Source organism: Sinocyclocheilus anshuiensis, unplaced genomic scaffold (genome assembly GCF_001515605.1).
Source record: "Sinocyclocheilus anshuiensis isolate Anshui unplaced genomic scaffold, SAMN03320099.WGS_v1.1 scaffold140, whole genome shotgun sequence".
Lineage (NCBI taxonomy): Eukaryota > Metazoa > Chordata > Actinopteri > Cypriniformes > Cyprinidae > Sinocyclocheilus > Sinocyclocheilus anshuiensis.
In genome coordinates, this window is record NW_015554147.1 from 1031723 (window position 1) to 1054834 (window position 23112).

General features: G+C 37.8%; 2 protein-coding genes across 7 annotated transcripts in view; both read right to left on the minus strand.

The window, feature by feature from the left end:
* Positions 1-7906, minus strand: part of LOC107670637 (PR domain zinc finger protein 10) — a 16207-nt gene extending 8301 nt beyond the window's left edge. The window contains exons 1-10 of the mRNA XM_016463310.1: positions 7728-7906; positions 7344-7585; positions 7055-7255; positions 6572-6644; positions 4067-4184; positions 3850-3967; positions 3074-3358; positions 2929-2940; positions 1191-1535; positions 194-349 (exon numbers count right to left, since the gene is read on the minus strand). Coding sequence (XP_016318796.1) covers positions 194-349; positions 1191-1535; positions 2929-2940; positions 3074-3358; positions 3850-3967; positions 4067-4184; positions 6572-6644; positions 7055-7255; positions 7344-7585; positions 7728-7872 — 1695 coding nt within the window. The 5' untranslated portion in view covers positions 7873-7906. The remainder of the gene's footprint in view (positions 1-193; positions 350-1190; positions 1536-2928; positions 2941-3073; positions 3359-3849; positions 3968-4066; positions 4185-6571; positions 6645-7054; positions 7256-7343; positions 7586-7727) is intronic.
* A 6585-nt stretch (positions 7907-14491) lies between these two features.
* The window catches only part of aplp2 (amyloid beta (A4) precursor-like protein 2), a 92610-nt gene continuing 83989 nt past the window's right edge, over positions 14492-23112 (minus strand). For 5 of the 6 annotated variants that reach the window (XM_016463275.1, XM_016463272.1, XM_016463269.1 and 2 more), the window contains 4 exons: positions 21511-21593; positions 19493-19549; positions 17514-17690; positions 14492-16289 (listed from right to left, as the gene is read on the minus strand). In XM_016463275.1, coding sequence (XP_016318761.1) covers positions 16188-16289; positions 17514-17690; positions 19493-19549; positions 21511-21593 — 419 coding nt within the window. In that variant the 3' untranslated portion in view covers positions 14492-16187. The remainder of the gene's footprint in view (positions 16290-17513; positions 17691-19492; positions 19550-21510; positions 21594-23112) is intronic. The other variant, XM_016463274.1, reaches the window with a different exon arrangement.

The following is a 23112-nucleotide window of genomic DNA, read 5'->3' on the forward strand; positions in this document are numbered from 1 at the left end:
ACACACACACACACACACACACACACACACACACACACACACACACACTCTCTAAGGTAGGCTTCACGTCTAAGCTTTAAATGCAACAAATGTAACTGGCTTCAAAACCTTAAAAATGTATAAACATCACAATGCACTGCATTTATTTGCGTATATGCAAATACATTTATGCATCTTGGCATATGTGAATCACCTTAAACTGTTTTCCACAGGTGGAGCACAGGAAGTCCTTGCGGTCAGAGTGGCGAAGCATGTGGAGTCGTAGTTTATCAGGCCTGCAGAAGGCTTTATCACACTCCATACACTGGAAGAGCTTCTCTGAGTGGAAACTCCTCATGTGTTTCTTTACCTGCACAACACAGACACATGATTGATTAATCACACATCATTAAACACAAGAATACTGCCATGTAATCAGATATTAAAAAGGTCAGATCACTTTTTTCTCCTTGAAAATTCACTTGTTATCAAAGGTTTCTTCCACTAAAAACAGTCACATTTAGTTTTTATGTATTTAGCACTACATCACTTGCTCAGCCAATGGATCCAGTGAATGGGTGCCGTCAGAATGAGAGTCCAAACAGCTGCTAAAAACATCACAATAATCCACATGACTCCAGTCCATCAATTAACGTCTTATGAAGTGAAAAGCTGCGCGTTTGTTATAAATTTATCATTACGATGTTTGACATTTCGTCTGAATCAGGAGAGAAATATGCACAGATCAATCACTGTTTACAAGCGAAAAGAGTCTAAAACAGCTCTACAAACAGGGAATGGACTTTTTTGCTGGAGGAAGCATTATTATGGATTATGGACTCTTTCCTCTTCAAATGACGTTAATTGGTGGACTGGAGTGGTGTGGATTATTGTGATGTTTTTATCAGCTGTTTGGACTCTCATTCTGACGGCACCCATTCACTGCAGAGCATCCATTGGTGAGCAAGTGATGGAATGCTACATTTCTCTAAATCTTTTCCAATGAAGAAACAAACTCATCTGCATCTTAGACAGCCTGAGAGCGAGTCAGTTTTCTGCATATTTTCAGTTTTGGGTGAACTGTTTCTTTAATAATTACAGATTTTTGGAATGGAAAGGAAGAGTTTAAAAGAAAAAAAAAAAAGTCATAGTGAGGTGGTTTAGAAACGGTTTTGTGATTATGTGTCATTCTGTTTGTTAGCACATCACACCTGTATGAAGTCTGTGAAGGTTTTCTTGCAGGAAGGACAGGAAAAGCAGCCGTTGACCAGGTGAACCTCCACATGTACTTTGAGCAGGTCCAATCTGTCATAGGACTCGGCACAGAAGAGGCAGGAGTAGATGCGCTGATCACAGTGCAACTGCAGGTGATCCTCAAGCGCAGCGTTCGTCAGGAAGCCCTTACCACACTGATGGCACATGTGACGGCAGCCGTCCCGCCCGTGGTACCGCATGTGCTGGTCCAGCTTGTCCCTATCTCGAAAGGCTTTCCCGCACTGAGAACATTTAAAGGGTCGAAAGGACTTACGGATGAAAAGATGCTGGAGAGCGGCATTCTGGGTAAAGGAAGAGAGAAAGCATGGAGGAATGGACACTCTTGAAATGAGAAGACGACTAGGTGAACAATCCAAGCAGGGTGATGAGGAATCACTTAGTTTACACTGAATTCATATGATTTGTGAGCAATGATACAATGCACTTGCGTGGGTCTGTATGTCACAGAGATGATGGCTGAAACAAGTCGTTGTGTTTGCATGCTAAAATGATTTAATCTTTCAGTAGTAACTTTAAGTTATAGTTCAGACACAAAAAAAAAAAAAAAATGCACAATCTGTCATCATTTACTCCCTCATGTTGTTCCAAACCCAAAAGACTTTCCTCCATTGTACACAAAAGGAGATGTTTAACAGAATGACTTACAATGCTAGTATTAAAATTCATGGCTGTCATAATTTCCATGCTTTTATTTTATAGCTAACCATATGGCTTTTATTTTGGCCAAACTATAGTATCAGTAGTGTGAACCATTTTTACAGTAACTTGTGTTATTTTTGGAGCACAATTCAGATTTCACAATTCAGTTTTATTTCAATTCACAAGATCTTGATTTGATTAGATTCTGATTTTGATATTGATTCATCTGGGTATATATCAGGTACATGTACTTGTCAGTTGGTACATTACTATAATATCAAAGGTTAAAATAACCAGTCCAATATTAATAGTTAAAATAACCAGTCCAAACTATTAAATGCAATTTCTATTAAGTTTCAGATATAATAATCAATACTCAAAAACTTACCAAACATTTAAAATCGCACATAAGCCTGTTTTTCGACATAATTATGCTTCTACTCTAATTTTGTTGAAAAATAAGCATTTAAATTTAAGAGGAAGAGATGACTGGTTCATATGCACTCAGTGCCACAACGGTATTTATTGTTTGAATTTCATGATAAAAAAATGATGATTAAAAGCTTAGACTTCGTTTCATATTAAAAGTAACAAAGCCCAAAAATGTTTTGATTATTGCATGGAAGGCACACTAAAAATAATATTAAGCGACGTTTTGTTCATGCATCAACAGAAAGGAGTATTGACTAAAAGATTGATTCTTGGGATTTAAGAATTGATATCGGTTCATCAAAATGAATACTGTCAACCCAGCCCTAGTGTCCTTTCCCATTCATTTTCATTATAAAAGCAAAGATCACCCATGACATGCTAAACATCTCCTTTTGGTCAAACAGGGTGACATGGCTACTCTTAAATTATATGAATGTTCATTTTTGGAGCAGCTGTCCTTTAACTCTGCTGGCTGATGAAGCTTGAGGACTGAACTGATACAGACAGATGTAATGGGGATGTAGGGAGTCATAGACTGTCAACACTGTATTGACTGAAGGAGGACGTTTCCTCTGACTCCACTCTGGCCCATATTAGACCTACCTGCAAGTCCACCTTAACGTGCAGCACGCAACAAAAAAGAAAGACACACCCACATACATGCTACTGTTAAACAACTCTAACCTACTTAACACACTACAATGCAGCGATCTGAGGTTGTGGGTCACTCATGACGGGCGTATCTTACCCTAATCCTCCTCGCCCTCCTCATGTCCTGCGGTGTGAGGTGAGGGTCTTCGGGACTTGTCTGAGACAGGTCCTCTTTGGCAGACCCCGGGACTTCTGTGGCTGGAGATGGGGTGACAGAATCCCCCTCCTCTTGCAGCTCCTCGGTGTGGGTTGCTGGGGTATCAAGCCCTTCTTCTGTCTCAGTCTCCATCGATTCGGCTGCCATCTCCACCACCTTCAGCCCGTTGAGAGCTCCGTCTGTCCTCTCCTCAAACGGTAGTTTATCTACAGATGCTAACAGCTCCTATAGCAGGTGCAGAGACACAAATTTAGCACAAAATCTAATCAAAGCCAATCCCAACAAAAACTTTAAAACGTTCATATTGAGATGGTAAATATAATCCAATCTGCATCAAGTAAACAAGTTTGAGCTGCCGTTACAATATTTGATGATCTCCATGTGTGTGTTAATCAGTGTTTAAATGTGAATAAAAGCCTAAATTAAACCTGTTCATCTTATAATGCAATTTTGCCTCCTTTAGAAAACTTTTTGAACTGTTCCATTCATATAGCTCACTTTTATGATGTCTTTATGAACTTTTTGAAGCATCAGAGTTTTGGGGTTTTAGGTGAATGGACTTTTAGTAGAGGGACAGAAATTCCTCAGGTTTCATTAAAAATTCATTTGTGTTTCGAAGATGGACGGAAATATTATGGGTTTGAAATGACGTGACGGTGAGTAAATGATGAAAGAATTTTTATTTTTGGGTGAACTAATTCTTTAAAAGACTGTACCTGTGTCTTGTCAGCACTCTCAACAGGAGTCTGTGGGCAGATGAATTTCATACGTCGTCCTGGTCGCCTTGCGGCGCCGAATCGCTTCCTGCCCCGTCCTCGGCCACGGCCCTTTGGCCTAGAAGAAAAGAGTCTTTGTCAGACACTAGAATGGACTCACTGTCAGGAATACAATCATGAACATCGGAGAAATCAAGTCATTGATGTGCATTCAAACCTTTGGATGAGGTTCAGCTTGTCATCGTGCATGTTTAAGTGCTGCTGAAGCTGCTCTGAGCTCATGAACCGTCTGTTACACTCATAACACGGCCAGTTCTTCTCCTGCTCGCGTAAAACTGACCCAGGAACCACAACAGAAACATATTTTTTTAAATATTACCAGCATAATATCGTTGTTCAGATGTAAATACTATATATACAGTTCTTGGTAAGATAAATAAACAAAAAATAAAAAATAATTTAAATCAGAAGTTAAATAGTTAAAGGAGGAGTTTATAAGCATTTAGTGTGATTCCTTTTTAAATGAATGACTGCTATTTTTGTTATATGAATAAATAAATATATTATGGAAGTTTTTTGATCGCTTCGACCTGTGTGTAATCAGCCTCACTGATGTCATCGGAAGCTTTAAGCATTTAGGCTCTATTACATTCATTCCCAATGGACGCGATATTACGTAAATATTATTATCTGAAACTAATGCACATATTTAAAATTAATGTGCATTTTGTAAAACGTCTGTCTTAACAAGCAAGTGATTTTACCTGTCGTGCTGCTTTCAAACAGTTTCTATTTTATTTTGATAAAAGTTAATTTTATAACATTTATATTATAAGCCTTTTTAGGACACAATATAGACCACACCATATATTTTATTGTACTGGAACCCCAAAATTGCAATACGAATTGAGCTGTGAGAAATTAAGTTACATCCTTAGACAACCCTCTACGCACAACTTGGCAATAGAATTGCCATTGGTGATTGGTCATCAGTGACCCTAATAGGTGAGAGCAAGCCAATGAGATTGCCGTTTGCGGATTAGTTCTGCCTACTAGAAAAGAAACTGAAAGTGGCTTCTACTTGTTCTTAAAGGCTGAATAATTCCAAATGAACTCCACTATTTTGACAGGAAAATTCAACAAAGAATATAATTTCAGGGATGTAAACTCATCATGGGTGAAAAAGGTGACAAAGACTAGCACCCCACCCCCCAAAAAAAAACCTACATTTTTTAAAACAATTATAATAATTTAAAGCCTTTATTATTATTTTCTAACTCCGCCAAAATTCACTTTCATTCATGAAGAAGACAGGAAAAAAATAGTCTACTGGTGGAAAACAAAGACTTAAAGGGTTACTTCACCCAAAAATGAAAATTAACCCACAAATTACTCACCCTCAAGTCATCCTAGGTGTATATGACTTTCTTCTTTTAGACGAATCCAGTCGGAGTTATATTAAAAATTGTCTTTGATCTTTCAAGCTGTTTAATGCCACTCAGCGGGTGTTGCATTGCTTCAGTCCAAAAGAAGTTAAATAAAAAGCATCCAACCATAAAAAAAAAAAAGTGTCTCACACAGCTCCGGGGGGTGAACAAAGGCCTCCTCTAGCGAATCGATGCGTTTTTGTAAGAAAAATATCCATATTCAGAACGTAATAATCACTTTAATGTGGCTTGTGCCAACAATCCTACACGGAAGCAGCTCTGGGCGGATGACGTATGAGTTCAGCACTGCGCATGCGCCGGTGAGTCTCGTGAAAACCAACGTTTGTTAACAGGAGCAAAGGAAGCAAAGTTTCTTGGACTGTTCAACAGCAACACCCGCTGAGTGGCATTAAACAGCTTGAAAGATCAAAGACAATTTTTAATATAACACCGACTGGATTCGTCTGAAAGAAGAAAGTCATATACACCTAGGATGACTTGAGGGTGAGTAATTTGTGGGCTAATTTTCATTTTTGGGTGAACTGATGAGATGAAAGATGAAAATGACATGAAATTACCATTATATCCAGTAGATGGCAGCAGAGGATCACCCAATAGCTCAGTTGCCATTTCAACTCCCTAGTTTTTCTCACGTCTTGCTTTTGGATTTATTATAAAATGACTATGAAGTATAGCAAGTGCAGGAAGTCACAAAGTCTCATGTCATTTAGAAATAAATAAATAAGCCCAGACACCAACAGCCTAGTAGGGTTAATTATTTAAATACTTAACTAGTTAACTACAAATTAAGTTAATTATTAATGGTATAATAATTAAATAATGCATTAAATATTTTGGCATTTTTTTAGATTTAATTTAAAAACGACATTTTTCCATTCAAAGGTGGAGTGGGGTATGAGTGGTTATGAACGAATGAATGAAACGCATTTGTCCATGTTTCACTCTGTCTCGATTCGTGCTCGCGGAAAGTGCTTGAGAAACAGTGTCTCTTCTGTGGCTCGGTACGCTTTCAACTCGTTTTTTTAGTCTCGAGCAAGACTGTACAACATTCACATTACATGATTTGACTGATTTTTACGTAGAAAGGGCGACAGCGCACCGCATGAAAAGAAATGATCATTCATGTTTTCATAACCGCTGGCCAAATTAAAAAACTAAACTAAAATTAAATCTCATTGTCTTTGAGAGCAAGGGGGCCCCCGGGTGTTTCGGGGCCCTACGCAGCTTGCGTATTTTGCGTATAGGGAGGATCGGCCCTGACAATAACAATTTACCTTTTCTCTCTTCATCTGTGACATCATGAACCTTCTGGTTGACAAACTCGGCATATGATGCAGCGTACCACACCTGGAATAGAAGACTAATGTGAATTTCATTACTTAAAATATAAAACTAAAAAAAAAAAACATAATAATTATTAAAACTTATTTTATTTCAGCTAGTTGCAAAGGAAACATTACTCATTTTCATTTACTTTAAGTTGAAGTATTAAACTGAACAAAAACTATATACACTTAAAAATAATAATAATAAAAATGACAAAAACTACAATTAAAAATATAAAAATAAAATCTAATTCAAAATATTTAAAAAAATACAATAGTATCTTCAGTGTTAATTAACACTGGTAGCAATCCATTGCACCATAAATAAATAAATAAATAGATAAATAAATAAAAAATACTACTAATAAAAATGTAGCAATTTTTTCCCAGCCTTTTGTTTGATATAGATGACAAGTTTTCCTTTCAGCCCACCTTAAGCTCCTGTTTGGGCTGAATGTTCTTAATGGTGGTGTAAAAAATGTCCGATCCATATTGATAAGCCACCAGGTTCTGCTCCATGTGATTCTGGGCCGGACGGACAAACATCATCCAGTTACATCGCTCCTCATTAGACAGGTCAAACCAGAGGTCCTCTGCCCTCTCGCCTTCTTTCTCAGGGTCTAGCATGTATAACTACACAGGAGCAATGCAGCAGGATGTGAGACTTTTAAATGCATTTTTTATTTAGAATAAATGATTAGGGTTTACTGGTTTGTCATACTTTCAGGTGAATGTGTGTGTCCTGCAGTTCACTCTGTCGCACCAGCGGCCCCTCTATAGGACCGAACTGTGTGCGTTTGGGGATACGTCTCTTGGTAAACACTCCGTCCAGGAAGCGGTCGATATACAGGACGAGAGGAAGACTGGCCCGAGCCTTGGACATCACGGGGCGGTTCAGGATGGGGTGCAGCGGACCGTGTTTCATGCATGCTCCAAGATTAGCATTATTACAGTCTTCACACCCTACACATAGAAATAACAACACACGATCACATTCAAAAGTGACTCATGCATGTATGTATGTACCTTGAATTTTGCAAGAGAATTAAAAATGTTTTCCTTTCACCACACAGTCTTAAGAGTTCAGTGTTCATTGTCTACTCACAGAGGTTCTGAGGGGTGAACGGCTGGGGTGTCCTGGGTTCCCAGTCGTCCATTTCAGAATCGTCGCTATCGTTGTCTTCTTCCTCATCCTCTGAATCCACAGTGGAATCTGTGGCCCCCAGGGGACTCAATGAGGCCTCCGGCATGTTAGGGAGAGCTGCATTAGTCACTGCAAGTTGGCTCTGTTAGGAAAATAATCAGTGTCTAGTCAATCGGAGGTTAATCTTGCTTCACTAATGCAAATGATGTTTTATTTCATATTCTGTAGTCTCATGCCAGTGAACAATGTTAAGAAGACTTTCAGGTGAACAGTTCAGTATTTCCTATTAATTAGCTAGACTGTGGCAGCCATAATGGATAATTTTATATATATATATATATATATATATATATATATTGCATTAGGAAAATAAAGCATCTTTTTAAGAACCATTTTTGCATCATGACATTTTCATGACAATTACTGCATGATTTTTACTGTATTACTGCAGGAGAACATGCTTAATTGTAACACAATTGTTTTAAAGCTGGAGTAGACTTAACAGCTTTTGTGCAGATTTTTGCCCCGATTTGCGATCTTTTAGTCGTTTAGTGTATAATGGCCTGTAGTTCTCTGTAACCATTTACAACGTAGTCAAGTATACTATATGCCCTGTGTTTGTTCAGAATTTAAAAAGTCAAAATAAAATAAAAAGCATTAATTAATGGTTGTTTACTGGTTTTTGAAATCAAGATACTTCATAGAGAAGCTTAAAAACATTTGTTGTATAAGAGACAGGGGTAGTGCATTCAATAAAATTGAAATAGAAATACATGCTTTATTGATTCTCTGTTGAAAAATGTGAAATTAAGGTAACTAAATAGTTCCATATAACTAATAAATCTAAAGAGCAAGGTTTGGCTGTACCTGAGGTGTATTTCCAGTGTCATTGTTGGGTGCTGAACTCCACACAGGTGTTGTCTCCTGCTTGGCCTCCATAGCAACAGTATGAGGTGAGACCGAACACCTCCTCCACCTATCCACCGCTCATCAACCACCTGTACATGCATTATAGAAATTGCCATGATTTTATTATTAATTTCCACGACTTCTCTAAATAGCATAAGCCATTATGAAAAACCCATATGAATTGAACTACTCTGAATACTGGGGGGAAAGTTACTTTCAAAGTCTATGGTGGCCATGGCCCTGATTAGCATATCATCACAAAATATACACTGTATAATGTAGGATGCAACATTGTCGCCACATCACCTCAGATAGTTTCACTGTTAGGTCTTTTCTTTCTTAATGTGACATACATCCATGCAAACGGATTATCAAAAAAAATGTAGCTATTTAAAATTTGGTTCTATGCATTAGTTGTTGATTGGATGTTGAAATGTGGACATGAACTTGAAGGGGCGAGTTTAAAGGAGACATATTATGCCCCTTTTTACAATATGTAATATAAGTCTCTGGTGTCCCCAGAATGTGTCTGTGAAGTTTCAGCTCAAAATACTCCACAGATCATTTATTATATCATTTTGAAAATGCCTGTTTTTCGGGCCTGTCTCTTTAAATGCAAATGAGCTGCTGCTCCCCGCCCCCTTTTCCAGAATAGAGCTGTGCCATTACAGCTCCTACATGCTAAAAACATCTGTTATGGTTCTGATTATCATGTTTATCGTGCTGAAATCATGCGTTTTAAACCATATGAGTTTAAACTTCTGATACATAGTTTCTGAGAGCACACATCCGAAGCACACGGACAGAAAGCGGCTGTCACAGCATGTGAGTACTAAACTAAGTTCTCATTCACACACAAGTTTACGTTAAAAACACACGTTACAAAAAACAGTCGGTTATGTCTGTGAAGGTAATCAGCTGGGAAATAAATCGCATGTTTATTTTAGATCTGTGTGGCAGCAGCAATATACAGTAAATAAATCAACAAATGCACTGCTCTCGTCTCCTCTGAGGCTGGGACTCTAAATAGTGTTCTGTGCTCGTCTGTGCAGCCAAAGACAGAACAATTTGCATGTTTTGCTCAAACTTTCGCCATGGCATTAGAACCGGTACACTGTTGTCACTTGCGAAATTAAATGACTGCACCATGGGTGTAAACTTACAGATTAAGGGGCGGTAATATTATAATGAGATCCGTTTGCCAGGTCACCAAGGGAGCGAAATCAGACGCACTCTTTTTCTCAGACGCTTACAGAAAAAGGCTTACCAAAACAAAGTTACTGGGTTAATCTCTTTCACGTTTCCTTGGTTGGTAGATGCACCGGGGACCTGATTATAGCACTTAAAACCTGGAAAAGTCAGCTTTTCATGATATGTCACCTTTAAGGGTGCTTCTCAAATGGAAGAACGCATCCTAGTGAGGCTTCGGGGCTGCAGTCCTTCTCAGCATTAAACGCTTGAATGAGATGGTCTAGTTAGTAAGTGATTACAATTTTATACGAACTGACTTTCTGTTAATGCAGTACAGGTAACGACATCTGTCTGTGGTCTCCCAGTGGTTTACATTATGCACCATTTATGCCTCGATAAAATATAATACCTCAAAAATCGTGTTTTTGTCTTGCATAGCTATGAAACTGAACAAGCTCAGTGTTGATTCATTTTCAGCTAATTAATTTGTCGTGAATTGGTATGTGTGAAAAGGATTGTGGGTGATTGAAGGACACCTGATGCATCCTCCAAAACAGGCCGAACGACAGAGATATTAGATCTATGATATGCATTTAGGAAACAGACAGGGTGAATTTGCATTTCATGCCAAATTTAATGTCTGAGTGGCTTCTTTATAAAAATTTGGATACTTGAGTACGTCCAATTTTATCCACATACACACAGTATACTTACGTAGGGCGATACATAATATATAGCAAATCTCAACTGTCTGATTGCTTCTATTGTTCTAAAATGTAAACTATATTATTGCCCAGCTCTAATCTGCTAAAGGCATGAATATATTATATTATAAACAATAATATCATGATTTTCTATCTGCAACAATGTGTAAAAAAATAAATAATTTACAAATAGAGACTCCAATTATAGTCTCAGAGAAAGGTCTGGAAACTTCAGTTTTCAAATTCCCACATTTTTCCAGGTTTTCCATGACTGTGATCATCCTGTATAAGTAGTAATGGAATAACTCGCTTACAAAAAGTAACGTACTGTAGTGGTACAATGACGGTATCATACCCTAATGATAAAATACGCCATGAAATTTACATGGCACCCCATACTTCTTGTAATAGAGTGGCTGGTGGGAAGGGAACCGATCAAAGCTCAGGCTCGACACATTTAATCTGTTCATCGTGTTATTTGCGATTTATTGTAAACTCGCTGTTCAACCCAAACACAGGCGCGTAACGTTACTGGAGGAGCGGTCAGTCTAATCACTGCACGGGGGTAGAGGAGACACACGGCCGGCCAGAGAATCCCCGACAGCCGCGCTGAGAGAAAAAACACACACAAACGCCAATCACCCCAGCCTTCTTCAAACCCTGAGATAAATTAAGAGATTATAAAGGCTGTAATGGCGAATGAAGCAATCTGGCTGTTCGTCAGGCTCTCTCCCCCCCTGTCTCAAGCCCGCAGGTTGGGAGTTCCAGTCGGACTATACCACACAACCAGCAACGGCACAAAAACATTTCCACTGCAGCTTTATCAGACATAAACCCGCGCTGGTGGCTGGTAAAGACAGTGGGATGAGAGCAGAAGCCCTGTTTGAATTGTAACGGCCCTACGGTGTCGTTTTAATCGAGTACATTAGTTTCATGGAGGTTCCAGATGCAGGACAGGGGCGCTTGGGTCCCCGCGCACAGATGAGCCCGGCCGGCGGGCGCGCTCCGTGAGTGTCTGCAGCAGAATGAGGAAGACACGACTCCATTTTGGGTGGGACTAAGACAACAACAAAGCACGGCGAAGACACTCGACAAAATATATCTACACTCTAATCGACCGTCCAACGGAAAACAGGCTGCGAATTTTACGTGACACTTACTGAGAGACGATCCTGAATCCGCGCTTAAGTTTTGGGCGTGGATTTCCCGAGAGTTTTCAGCATTTTTAGGAAAAGGTTGAAGTGGGTCTTCCCTCTGAATGGTAGCTGCAGAGATGGCTGCCTTGCATATATTAACATAATCTACCTAGCAACAGACGCGCGGCCCCGGGCGACGCTTTCCACATTGCAGTATATATCGATGGGGATTTTCAGGAACGATAGGGATAAAATGGCATATATGCTGTGCTGGATTAAGTCCTCGTCGTTTATTTTGAACTCCGATATGTGTAGATTGTTTTTCATTTCGAGATAATCGTTATTTGATGCTCGTATGGCATTTTTCCTTTCAGTGCCAATGGGAATTTTCCGCCATTTCTCCCAACCAATTAAAAAAAATAAAACGTCTTCAAGGCCGTCCAATGAAAAAGCGAGAACGTGCCAGACGTGCCAATGACATTTCAAGCGCGTCTTTACGAGCAGTTGTGTACCTGTAATATATATTTCATTTAAAGGTATATATACATAAAAAGTTATATATATTTATTTATTATATATATGTGACCCTGGACCACAAAACTAGTCATAAGGGTCAATTTGTTTAAACTGAGATTTATACATCACCTGGAAGCTGAATAAATAAGCTTTCCATTGATGTATGGTTTGTTAGGACAATATTTGGCCGAGATACAACTATTTGAATATCTGGAATCTGAGGGTGCAAAAAAAATCTAAATACTGAGAAAATCGCCTTTAAAGTTGTCCAAATGAAGTTCTTAGCAATGCATATTACTAATCATAAATTAAGTTTTGATATATTTACGGTAGGAAATTTACAAAATATCTTCATGGAGCATGATCTTTACTTGATGTACTAATGATTTTTGTCATAAAAGAAAAATCGATAATTTTGACCCATACAATGTATTTTTGGCTATTGCTACAAATATACCCCAGCGACTTAAGACTGGTTTTGTGCTCCAGGGCCACAAATATGAAAGAAACATCCCCTTTTCAGGGTTTCAGCTGGACTTAAAAAGTCTTAATTCATATTTTCATAAATTAAGGCCTAAAAAGGTCTTCAATCGGACACATTGTGCCCAGTGTGGGAAATGAATTGCAATGTGCCTCATGGAGACAGGAAGGACAGCTGATCGTCCTTGCAGTGGTTGACCATGTGTAACAACACCTGCACAGGTCAGTACATCTGCATATTACACCTGCGTGATGGGTACAGGATGGCAACAACTTACCAGACATCGCCGGTAACAACGTCACCTATGGGTACAAACCCATCTGCGCTGAACCAGACTAGACTGGTGAAAAGTGCTGGTCACTGACGAGTCGTGGCTTTGTCTCACCAGGGGTGATGATGTTTATCATTGAAGGAGTGCACATTACACTGAGGCCTGTAGAACCAGAGGTTGAGGGTTAGGGCCATTCCTCCCAAAAATGTCTGGGAACTTGCAAGTGCCTTGGTGGATGAGTGGGGTCACATCTAATAGCAAGAACTGGGATAATCTGCAGTTCTAATTTCTCATAGTTGTTAAATGTTTCTTCGTTCATACAAATATTTACACCTTCATGGAATAGTTCACCCAGAAATGAAAATGTATTCACCCTCAGGCCTATTTAGAGAATTTTAGCGTTAGAGTTCAAAACATCACAATATAATCCACACGACTCCATCAGTTAGTCTTGTGGAGTCAGCTGCGTTTGTCAGAAACAAATCCATCATAAAGACGTTTTTAACGTCAAACCATTGCTTTCAGCTACAACACAAATCCTCTCTCCATAATATTGCTTCCTCCATGCTGTGAAAAAGTCATGTCTGAGTCAGGAGAGAAATACGCACAGATTAAGTACAGTGTAGAAGCAAAAACAGTTGGTGGATTTTGATGCGAGAGGACAACGGGATGGACTTTTTCACTGGATTATGAACTGGTATTTTGGCCAGAAACAATGGTTAAGGTTAAAACATCTTAATGATCTGTTTATTACAAACACGCAGGTTTTTATTTCACAAGACCGTAACTGATGGACTGGAGTTGTGTGGATTATTGTTGTTTTTATCAGCTGTTTGGTCTCTCATTCTGACGGCACCCATTCACTGCAGAGGATCCACTGGTGAGCAAGTGGTTTAATGCTAGATTTCTCCAAATCTGTTCCGATGAAACAAGCTCATCAGAATCAGAATCAGAATGAGCTTTATTGCCAGGTATGTTTACACATACGAGGAATTTGTTTTCGTGACAGAAGCTTCCACAGTGTAACAGAATGACAGTGACAGAACAAAACAAAAAAAACAGATAATAAAAATAAATAAAAAATTTAAAATAGAACAAGTAAATAAGGAATAAAAATATACAAATCGACAATTGTATGTACAGGTATATAACAATAGACAGTTGTATGTACAGGTATATTACATCTTATCTATATCTTATATGGCGGCCTGAAGGGGAGGACATTTTCAGCAAATTTCATTTTTGGATGTACTGGGCTTTTCCACATACTGACAGTCACTTGATTTTCAAGTAAATAAAAGCAATTAAAAGTGTATTAAAATGTATGTATACATAAAAAATAAACCATTATGAAATATGTCAAAGTAATTCATGCATGCATGCATATATATATATATATATATATATACACTCACTGAACAAAATTATAAACGCAACACTTGTCAGATATCAGAACATTCACACATTTCTTATACTGGTATAAAAACAAGTAGAATAAAGACAAAATGACACCAACATGGAAGTAGTGAATTTATTGATGTTTCCCACCTGTAACCAAGAAGCCATTTCCACTGGATTCAATCATATTTTACTTCTAATATATGGACGTTGTATTATTTTCCCCTCACCCCTTCGACCATTTCCACAATCAAGCAGGCAATGACAAGGTCCAAGATTGGAGCCATTTAGGTGCATAGTGAAAGTCACATACAGAAATAGTCACAGGAAGAGGGAAAAAAATAGAAAATAAAAGAAGAGAACAAACTTAAAAATATATATCATAACATCTCATATAAGAACAATGCACACCACAGGTTGTCCTTGATAAAAGCCATGATTGCAACATCAAATATACAGGCATACAAAGACATCGCTAAGAAGGGGGGAAGACTAAGAGAGAGAGAAAAAATTGATTACATTTTTTTCCTTGCCTTCCATCGTAGTGGACATGCAAAATATTTCTTGCACTTGCCTTGGCCTCCAGCTGGGTAACTTTAGTGCGTTTTTGCGTTGGTTTTCAAGGGTGTGTCCTTGTGGGACTTATGTAGTAATATATAATAGTATTATAATTACAGATGACTCCAGTAACGTATTTATGCTCTCTTTGATTTAAGCAATGTGTGCCACATGATCAAATTCTCCATGACAGTTCTCATTAGGCAGCTATTAAATGAAAATGCAGTACAATTGTGATAAGCTTAAGCTGAATGCAACATTTTATCAGGCCAGATTTACTATAAAAAGGGAGTAACGTAACGGCATGAAAAATAACATTCATTGAGTAAAATCCGAGTAAAGAGATTTTAGTGTGATATGGGAGTCTGGAGGCCCCTAACCTTGTGGCCCTTCAAACCAATCCACACTGACCATCTGCAGGGGCCACACCGTTTATTGGTTCAAGTATATGACACCATAACCAAAAGATAAAAACAAATGACGTGGTAATGTTACAGAAATCGTGCACCTCTACATTCACAATCAGCCAAAATATCTGGCAGGCCGTCACGCCATTCAGTTCGAACCTTACACAGGCGATGGTATCAGATGTTTGGACCGGGAATATCAATCTCAAAGTTCAAACCTGTAACCCAGCAAAGATTTAAGCTCTGGAAAAAAAATAAAAATATGACTATGAATAAACTGACCATCTACTTTTTCTATTTATGTATATTGTGTGTTTTTAATAATTACAAAGTAAATGAATTAATGATTTTCTTTTCATATTTTCTGATTCACTATACATTTAAGTCGTTACAAATAACCTTCATATACAAGCAATCTATTTAAAAGAAGTATATCCGGCGGCCAGCGATGGTGTAGATAAACTGCTGTCTCATATTGATTGATTTGGCTTTGCTGTACCTCTATAGACTAGATTTGAACACAACTTTATAAAATCAACATTTAAAATAACATTACAATACGTTCCCATTTCAATTACGGAAAATCAATTCCAGGCTAATTTGCCGAATCAAGTTCTCCTGATTTAACCATTGACTTTCAAATAAAAAATAAAAAAAAGTTACAAGAGCATAAAATTGCGCTCCATGGTACAACAGTAGCAGTATTATAGAAGTAGTAGTATTAATAAAGCATTGTTTTTTGTTTTCTTGAAATGAACCAGAATATGCATTTCAAATGCATGAAATGATTTGAGAGCAGTTTTAGAATTGGTCAGTAGTATGTTCACCCCTCTCTAGCTCCACAGCGCCGCTAAACCTGCATCTGCTCCAGGTATTTGTAGGTGGGGTTTTCGTAGCCGTGGTTCTGCATCTTGCTCAGATGACGTTCTTCTGGAGTTAGCATAGGATCAACCTGAAACACAAGAGGAAGATTTAAGATCTCAGCACCTCCAAAAAAGGAGAACAATTGACTATCAAAAAGTTTGGGGTCGGTAAGATTTTTTGTAATGTTTTTGAAAGAAGTCTCTTCCCAAGACTGCATTTATTTGATAAAAAAAAAATAGTAAAATCAGTAATATTGTGAAATATTATTACATTTGAAAAGAAAAATTGTATTTATTCCTCTGATGGCAAAGCTGAATTTTTAACAGCCTTTACTCCAGTCTTCAGTGTCATATAATCCTTCAAGGAATAGTTCACGAAAAAAATTAACATTTACTCATCCTCAAACCATTCAAGATGTAGATGAGTTTGTTTATACATCAGACCAGATTTGGAGAAATTGAGCATGACATCACTTGCTCACCAATGGATCCTCTGCAGTGAATGGGTGCCGTCAGAATGAGAGTCCAAACAGCTGATTAAAACATTACAATAATCCACACAACTCCAGTCCATCAATTAAAGTCTTGTGAAGAGAAAAGCTGCCAAAATACCAGTCCATAATCCATAATAACACTCTCTCCAGTGAAAACGTCCATCGCTAAAATCCACCGACATATTTGTTTAGAACTGGTTTTGCTTGTAAACGGTGCTTGATCTGTGCACATTTCTCTCCTGATTCAGACGAGATTACTTTTTCACTGCTCTTTGTCTTTTGTTCATGGCCCCAAAAATTGCAAGCGCTGTAGTGATATGCATATTGCGATATGTACATTTGCGATATTTCGATTTATTGCACAGCCCTACTATGAAGAAACAAACTCATCTACACTTAGATGGCCTGAGGGTGAGTACATTTTCAATCAATTTTAATTTTGGGGTGAACAATTGCTTTCAGAAATAAGTTGTGCTGCTTAACATTTTTTGATGAATAGAAAGTTCAAAAGAACGGCTTTTTTTATCTATATCTTTTGTTACATTATAAATGTTTTACTGCATCCTTGCTGAATGTAAGCATTAATTTCTTAATGTTACTGACATCAAACCTTTCAATGGTAGTGTATATTTATTAAATATTGTATAGAATTAAATGAAATGTATATAAACTTTTCTTTGTCCTTGCGTGCTCTGAGTGAGAGCATTATCCTTCACAGCGATTGAGAGAGTCTGTCTAGCCTTTTTGTTATCCTCCTCAAGGTTGCACTGAAAACACTAAGAGTGAATGATGGAGCGTCACATGTGACCGTTAACTCACCTCCACAATGCCGTGACTGATGGTGCCATACTGCCTCTTCCTCAGCAGCACCAGACTGATCACAATCACGGTTGCTATGGCCACTGCAATCACCAGCAGGCCAATCAGAGCGCTGCTTCCGAAGCTGAAATCATCCACCAGGGGGCGGAACGTCTCCTGCTCTGATCCACGGCTGAACTGTGAGGGAAAAATAAACACCAGCGTTGCAGTATTTACACTGCAAAAGCACAAAGAGCCAAGACAAACATGGTTAACAGACATCTTAAAGAGCTGTCAACGCCGCTGAAGCAAGGAACTCATTCTGTAACTTAAGTACAGGGAGGCAACAACAGAGTTGCCAAGGCTACATATAATGTGCCATAACTGGTACCAAATGAGAATCGAAAGAATTTGCTACAGAAATAGATATTCTCCAAACACTGTGACGTTCCATCACACTTCACCTGAATACGGTTTTAAATCATGTGACTACACAAACATGTATGGTCTTCTTGAGACAGCGTAAATAATGTCTGACATGTAAATCAAGCCTGCATCATTTTTTTCAGTGCTTCTTAAAGGGACAGTTCATCCAAAAATAAATATATTTCAACATTTATTATTTTGTGGAACACACAAAAAAAGATACTTTGAAACATGTTCATGCTGCTCTTTTCCAACATTCACTCTTTGTGTTCCACCCAAGAAAGAAAGTCATACAGGTTTAGAATGATAAAACTATAATGATAATTATTACTATAAAGTTTTAATAATTAATCAAATCCATTTAAATAGAGATGTCCATAACGTACTATAATGATAATGGCACAAAGGAAAAACATTTTTGGAATCACTTCCGGAATGGATTTTTCCAGCCTATGAATGTTAAAAACACTGACAGCTAATCGAAAACTACAAGGAAACTTCAAAGAAATCAAGCACTTAAAAGGGATAGATCACGGAAAAATAAAAATTTGGACAGGCCATCCAACATGTAGGTGTCTTTCTTTTTCTTCAGTAGAACAGTAAAGATGAATTTTTGCTGAAACCATGTTTCTTGGTGATTCATAAAATGCAAGTCAATGGCTAAAGTCACTTTGAGAGTCAAAAAAAAAAAGAAATTCAGTATCATGCAACATAAAATACCCGTGACTCTTGACGATATATTGAGGTCTTTTGAAGTGAAACGATCAGTCTGTGCAAGAATCTGAACATTATTTACAACATTGTTACCCAGGCAAACAGGGAAGTCCAGTTCTTGCCTGATATGTTTTTTTTTTTACTCCCAAGAGCCGATAGCTGCTGACTTGTATTTTACGAATCACCAAGGAACATGGTTTTAGATAGAAATCTTCTTTACTGTTCCACTGAAGAACAAACAAACAAAAAAGAGTCACCTACAATACATCTTGGATGGCCTGAGGGTGAGTAAATTAACAGCAAATTTTAATTTTCGAGTGAACTATCCCTTTAAACTAGGAGATGGCATAAAAGCAGAGCACACTTATAATAAACAGAACTTTATCATCCACTGAAATATAGTTTCATTATAGTAATCGTTCTTAGTATGAACTTGCCAAGTATGATGACAATTTCCATTTTTGGGGAGGACTATCCCTTTAAGAATGCTTTAACATGAATGAATGTGTTTGATGGTATTGATCTGCTTCACAAAGTGCTAAATGGACTGAATGTGCACTGACAGCCGTGACTGGCAATTTTCACACACAAATGTTTAGTGCTCAATTCACTTTAGTGTGAAAATCGAGATGACGAATGATGACCCGTATCAACCGGACATGCTCATGCGATCGCATTAAAAACATGCACATGTGCTGTGGAAGCTTGTGGATAAACAATACAAGGTCATAAATGATGTAAAACTGTCATTTGCTCACAGATAGAACAGAAGCAGCCTACTGCAATCTCCCTCCTGCTCATAATCCGAGACTGCAGTTTGACAGTACCATGTATTAGGCTCAGGAGGGCGCTGTACTTACCAGAGGATCAACAACATTCAAAATCACTTCTTTAACATCCAGAGTCTCATCAATCACCTGTCAACACAGACAGGGCAGTCTCAGTTACTTCCTTGGGAACTGAAGAGTGAGTCAGGGTGTGTGCGATGTACAGTACAGTGTGTTAGTTTACTGAAAGGGCATACACAAATATTCAAGATCAAGGGGACCAAATGTAAACTGAAAAAAGCTTGTTGATTGACAAGTATTCTGAATATTAGGCTGACGTGTCCCCCTCAATGTCTGTGGTGGTTATTGTGCAGTTTACAGCAATAGATGGGTATTAAATACTGTGAGCAAATCCAAAATAATTCATGATCTTTGATACAGTGACTATGTCCTTGTTCGAAAACATGGCTGGTTGCATTTAATGCAGGGAAAGATGATAATTTTCATCTTGGTATTTTGCTATTAAACAAAACACCTCAACGTGTATCAAAAAACATTCGATGAAGGGGCCATCAGAGCATGTTTAAAGGGATAGTTCGCCCAAAAAATGAAAATTGTCATTATTTACTCATTTCATTCCATACCTGTAAACTTTTTTCTTCTGTGGAACACAAAAGATTACATTTTGAAGAATGTTGGCAACCAAACAGTTTCAGTTCCCATTGACTTCCATTGTATTTTGGTCCATACAATAGCAGGCAATACGAACCAAAACTGTCTGGTTACCAACATTCTTCAGAATATCTTCTTCCACAGAAGAAAAAATCATACAGGTTTGGAAAAACACAAGGGTTTTCATTTTTTGGGTAGACTATCCCTTTAATGTAGCTTAGATTCTCACAAACCCCTGATAGCTCCTCGATGTGATTTCAGAAAGACAAACATGCAAAAAAATTCAAAACAAGCCCAGCTCAGCCCTTCACAACCACACGGGATCTTGTGTGAGCTGCGATTAGAGGAGACTGGAATGTGACTGGGAAATATGTGAACGTGGCATGCAATGAATGCTGGGATATGAATGAGATAAGACCAGATTTGTCTATCTGGAAGGAGATAGCAGTGATCGCAAGGCAGCAGAACAGTGCTAAAGTTTTAGGTAAGGTTAGATTTTAAGCCTTGGTTCAGCTATAGATGTTTAAACAGACCAAGTTTGCAAATAAATGCAAGAAAGAAATCCAATCATAACTCAACATGCAAATAATATGACAATGCAGGTTAGATTTTGAACAGCTAACATTCTAACAATCTAAGTCAATGAGAAATGTTAAAACTATTACATTTAAATATAAAGTTTATAAGAAAAAATAACACTGAAATTATTGGAGTTTACAGAATTTGACATTCTTAGTCTACAGTACTTTCTAAAGGCAGATCAGAAATCATGAGACTAATGGTGATTATTTTATTTGTTTGACAGCCGTTGTTTTTAATATTTTACGAAACTCAATTTTAGCCGATCACTGCAGGTTGTACTGTCTGTAAAGCTGCTTTGGAACTATATTGTAAAAATTAGGTTATAAATACATTTAAATTGATAAAAAATTGAAACATTTATTTCATTAGTTCAATGAGAATATAAGATTCCCATTATTTCATTCTGCCAACAACATATTGTCTTAATAATATAATCCTTTTAACAAAGTATAAATGGTTTTTATTTATTATATAGCTGTCTTTATATTTTAAAAGTAGGGTGACCATCATATTTAGGTGTCAAAATGTTTGCAAACCCCAGAAAACAGCAATGTCAAGCTAGTGCTGCCTTGCAAATGCAGTAAAGTCAAAGAAATTCATATGGCACAGTTATAACTATGAGGCCATAGTTATACAAACCATAACGTTTACAGAGCAGGTGGTCTTTAATTTGGTAACTGTTCATCTAGGTGTATCATGAAGCCAATTCTTTATTTTATTATTAGCACTTAAACTGAATGTGTATAAAAATCATTTTATGTCATTTCAATCATGAGAGTTGGCGTCAGCAGTTGGCCCAGTGTTCTCAACGGATCAGTAAAGTGTGTGTGGTGTTGGAGGCAGGCTGGTGGGCTCACCACATTTTCATTGATCTTGCTCTTGCTGTTGATGACTTTTTCCTCTGCTCCAATCAGACCATCCAGACTGTTCATGCCAGAGCCTGCAGAGGGAATAGCCAATCAGAGACAGGAAGACAAGCTGGAATCTTGCATTTCGGCATTAATAAAACTGAAACGCTTACAAATATGTCTGTGATCAACAGTAGCTGCCATTAGCGAAATAACCTGAGCTTTTAGCACAATCCGAATTGGGCCAGAAACCTGCTGCCTTGCCAATTGATTTTTTTGTCACGCAGTCATTCAGGGGTCGACACGCCAACACAGACTCGTTCAATAGTCATGCATTTATTTAAGTGCATGATGTAGAAGCTCACACTGAACCCAGAATCCTCCTGGATCAGTCTAGACAAGCTCAGTGTAAACATTCAGCTAAGAGTAAGATGTGTGATCTATTATGGTCTAAAGGTCTCCTCCTAGTTGAATTAGCGTCTTGGGACGTCCTGTGAGCACTTGTTTCCAGTAACAGCTCTATAAATATATATAATCGCCCTACATATTAAACAATTAAAGTCAACATGACTGGATGGTCAAACGTGGTCATTCCATACAAGAACCAGGAATCAAGCCAATTTAAAACTATTTGTTTAAAACTGTGACATTTTACTACATTAACATTAAAAGGCCTTAACAAAAAAAAAAAAACACATTTTTGATACTTGAAATAGAATATAAAAATATTATTTCAGGTATTTGCCAAGGAAACATTTCTCATTTTCATTTGGTTTACCTTGATGTACTAACCTGATAAAACTACAACTGTAAAACTGTAATAAAAAAAATGGATAAAAACAAACTATAAGCATTAAAAAATATATAATAAATAAATAAAAATAAAACAAAAATGGAAAATCTAAAAATAAAACCTAATTCAAAATATTTATAAAAACTATAATAGTACCTCAATGATTAATTGTGATTAAAATAATACTGTTTATAGACGCATAACAAAAAAAACGGAATAAAATGTTTCTGTTGTACTACAACAGTGGTAAACATTATGTAAATGCTAGAAATGTCCTAGCTAAAATGAGTCCTGGTTGCATAATACCACATTGGAAATCTCATTGGTGAAGAGAAGAACAATACTCTCCACCCACACTCATTGTTTGACTGTCAAAGCAGCAGGTCACCGATGTTAAAAGATTAACTATGTTCAGCGGCTGTCACAAGCTCTGGCTTACAGCTTAACCATGCACGACTGAACCACTAACCACCAGAACACACACGCGCACACACACCCCACAGTCAAGCTCCTTCAGAACATGGAGGTGAAGAGTGCCAAAGACAATTAGACTTTACACATGAGATGAGACAACGAAAACGAGACCAATCAGATATTGACAATTGCAGAAGAAAATGTGACTGGTGTCACCAGGATGCTAAGGTGCTGTGGGTGGTTGTAGGGTGCTGCTATATGGTTTCTAATGCATTCTGAGTGCTTTTAATGGTAGTTCCTGGAGCTTTGCTAAGATGCTAACTAGCTCGAGTCAAAAAGAGCCCAACCTCAAGTCTCTTTGCTACATAAGAGACGGGTCAGAAATTAACAGGGGCTTGGAGCAA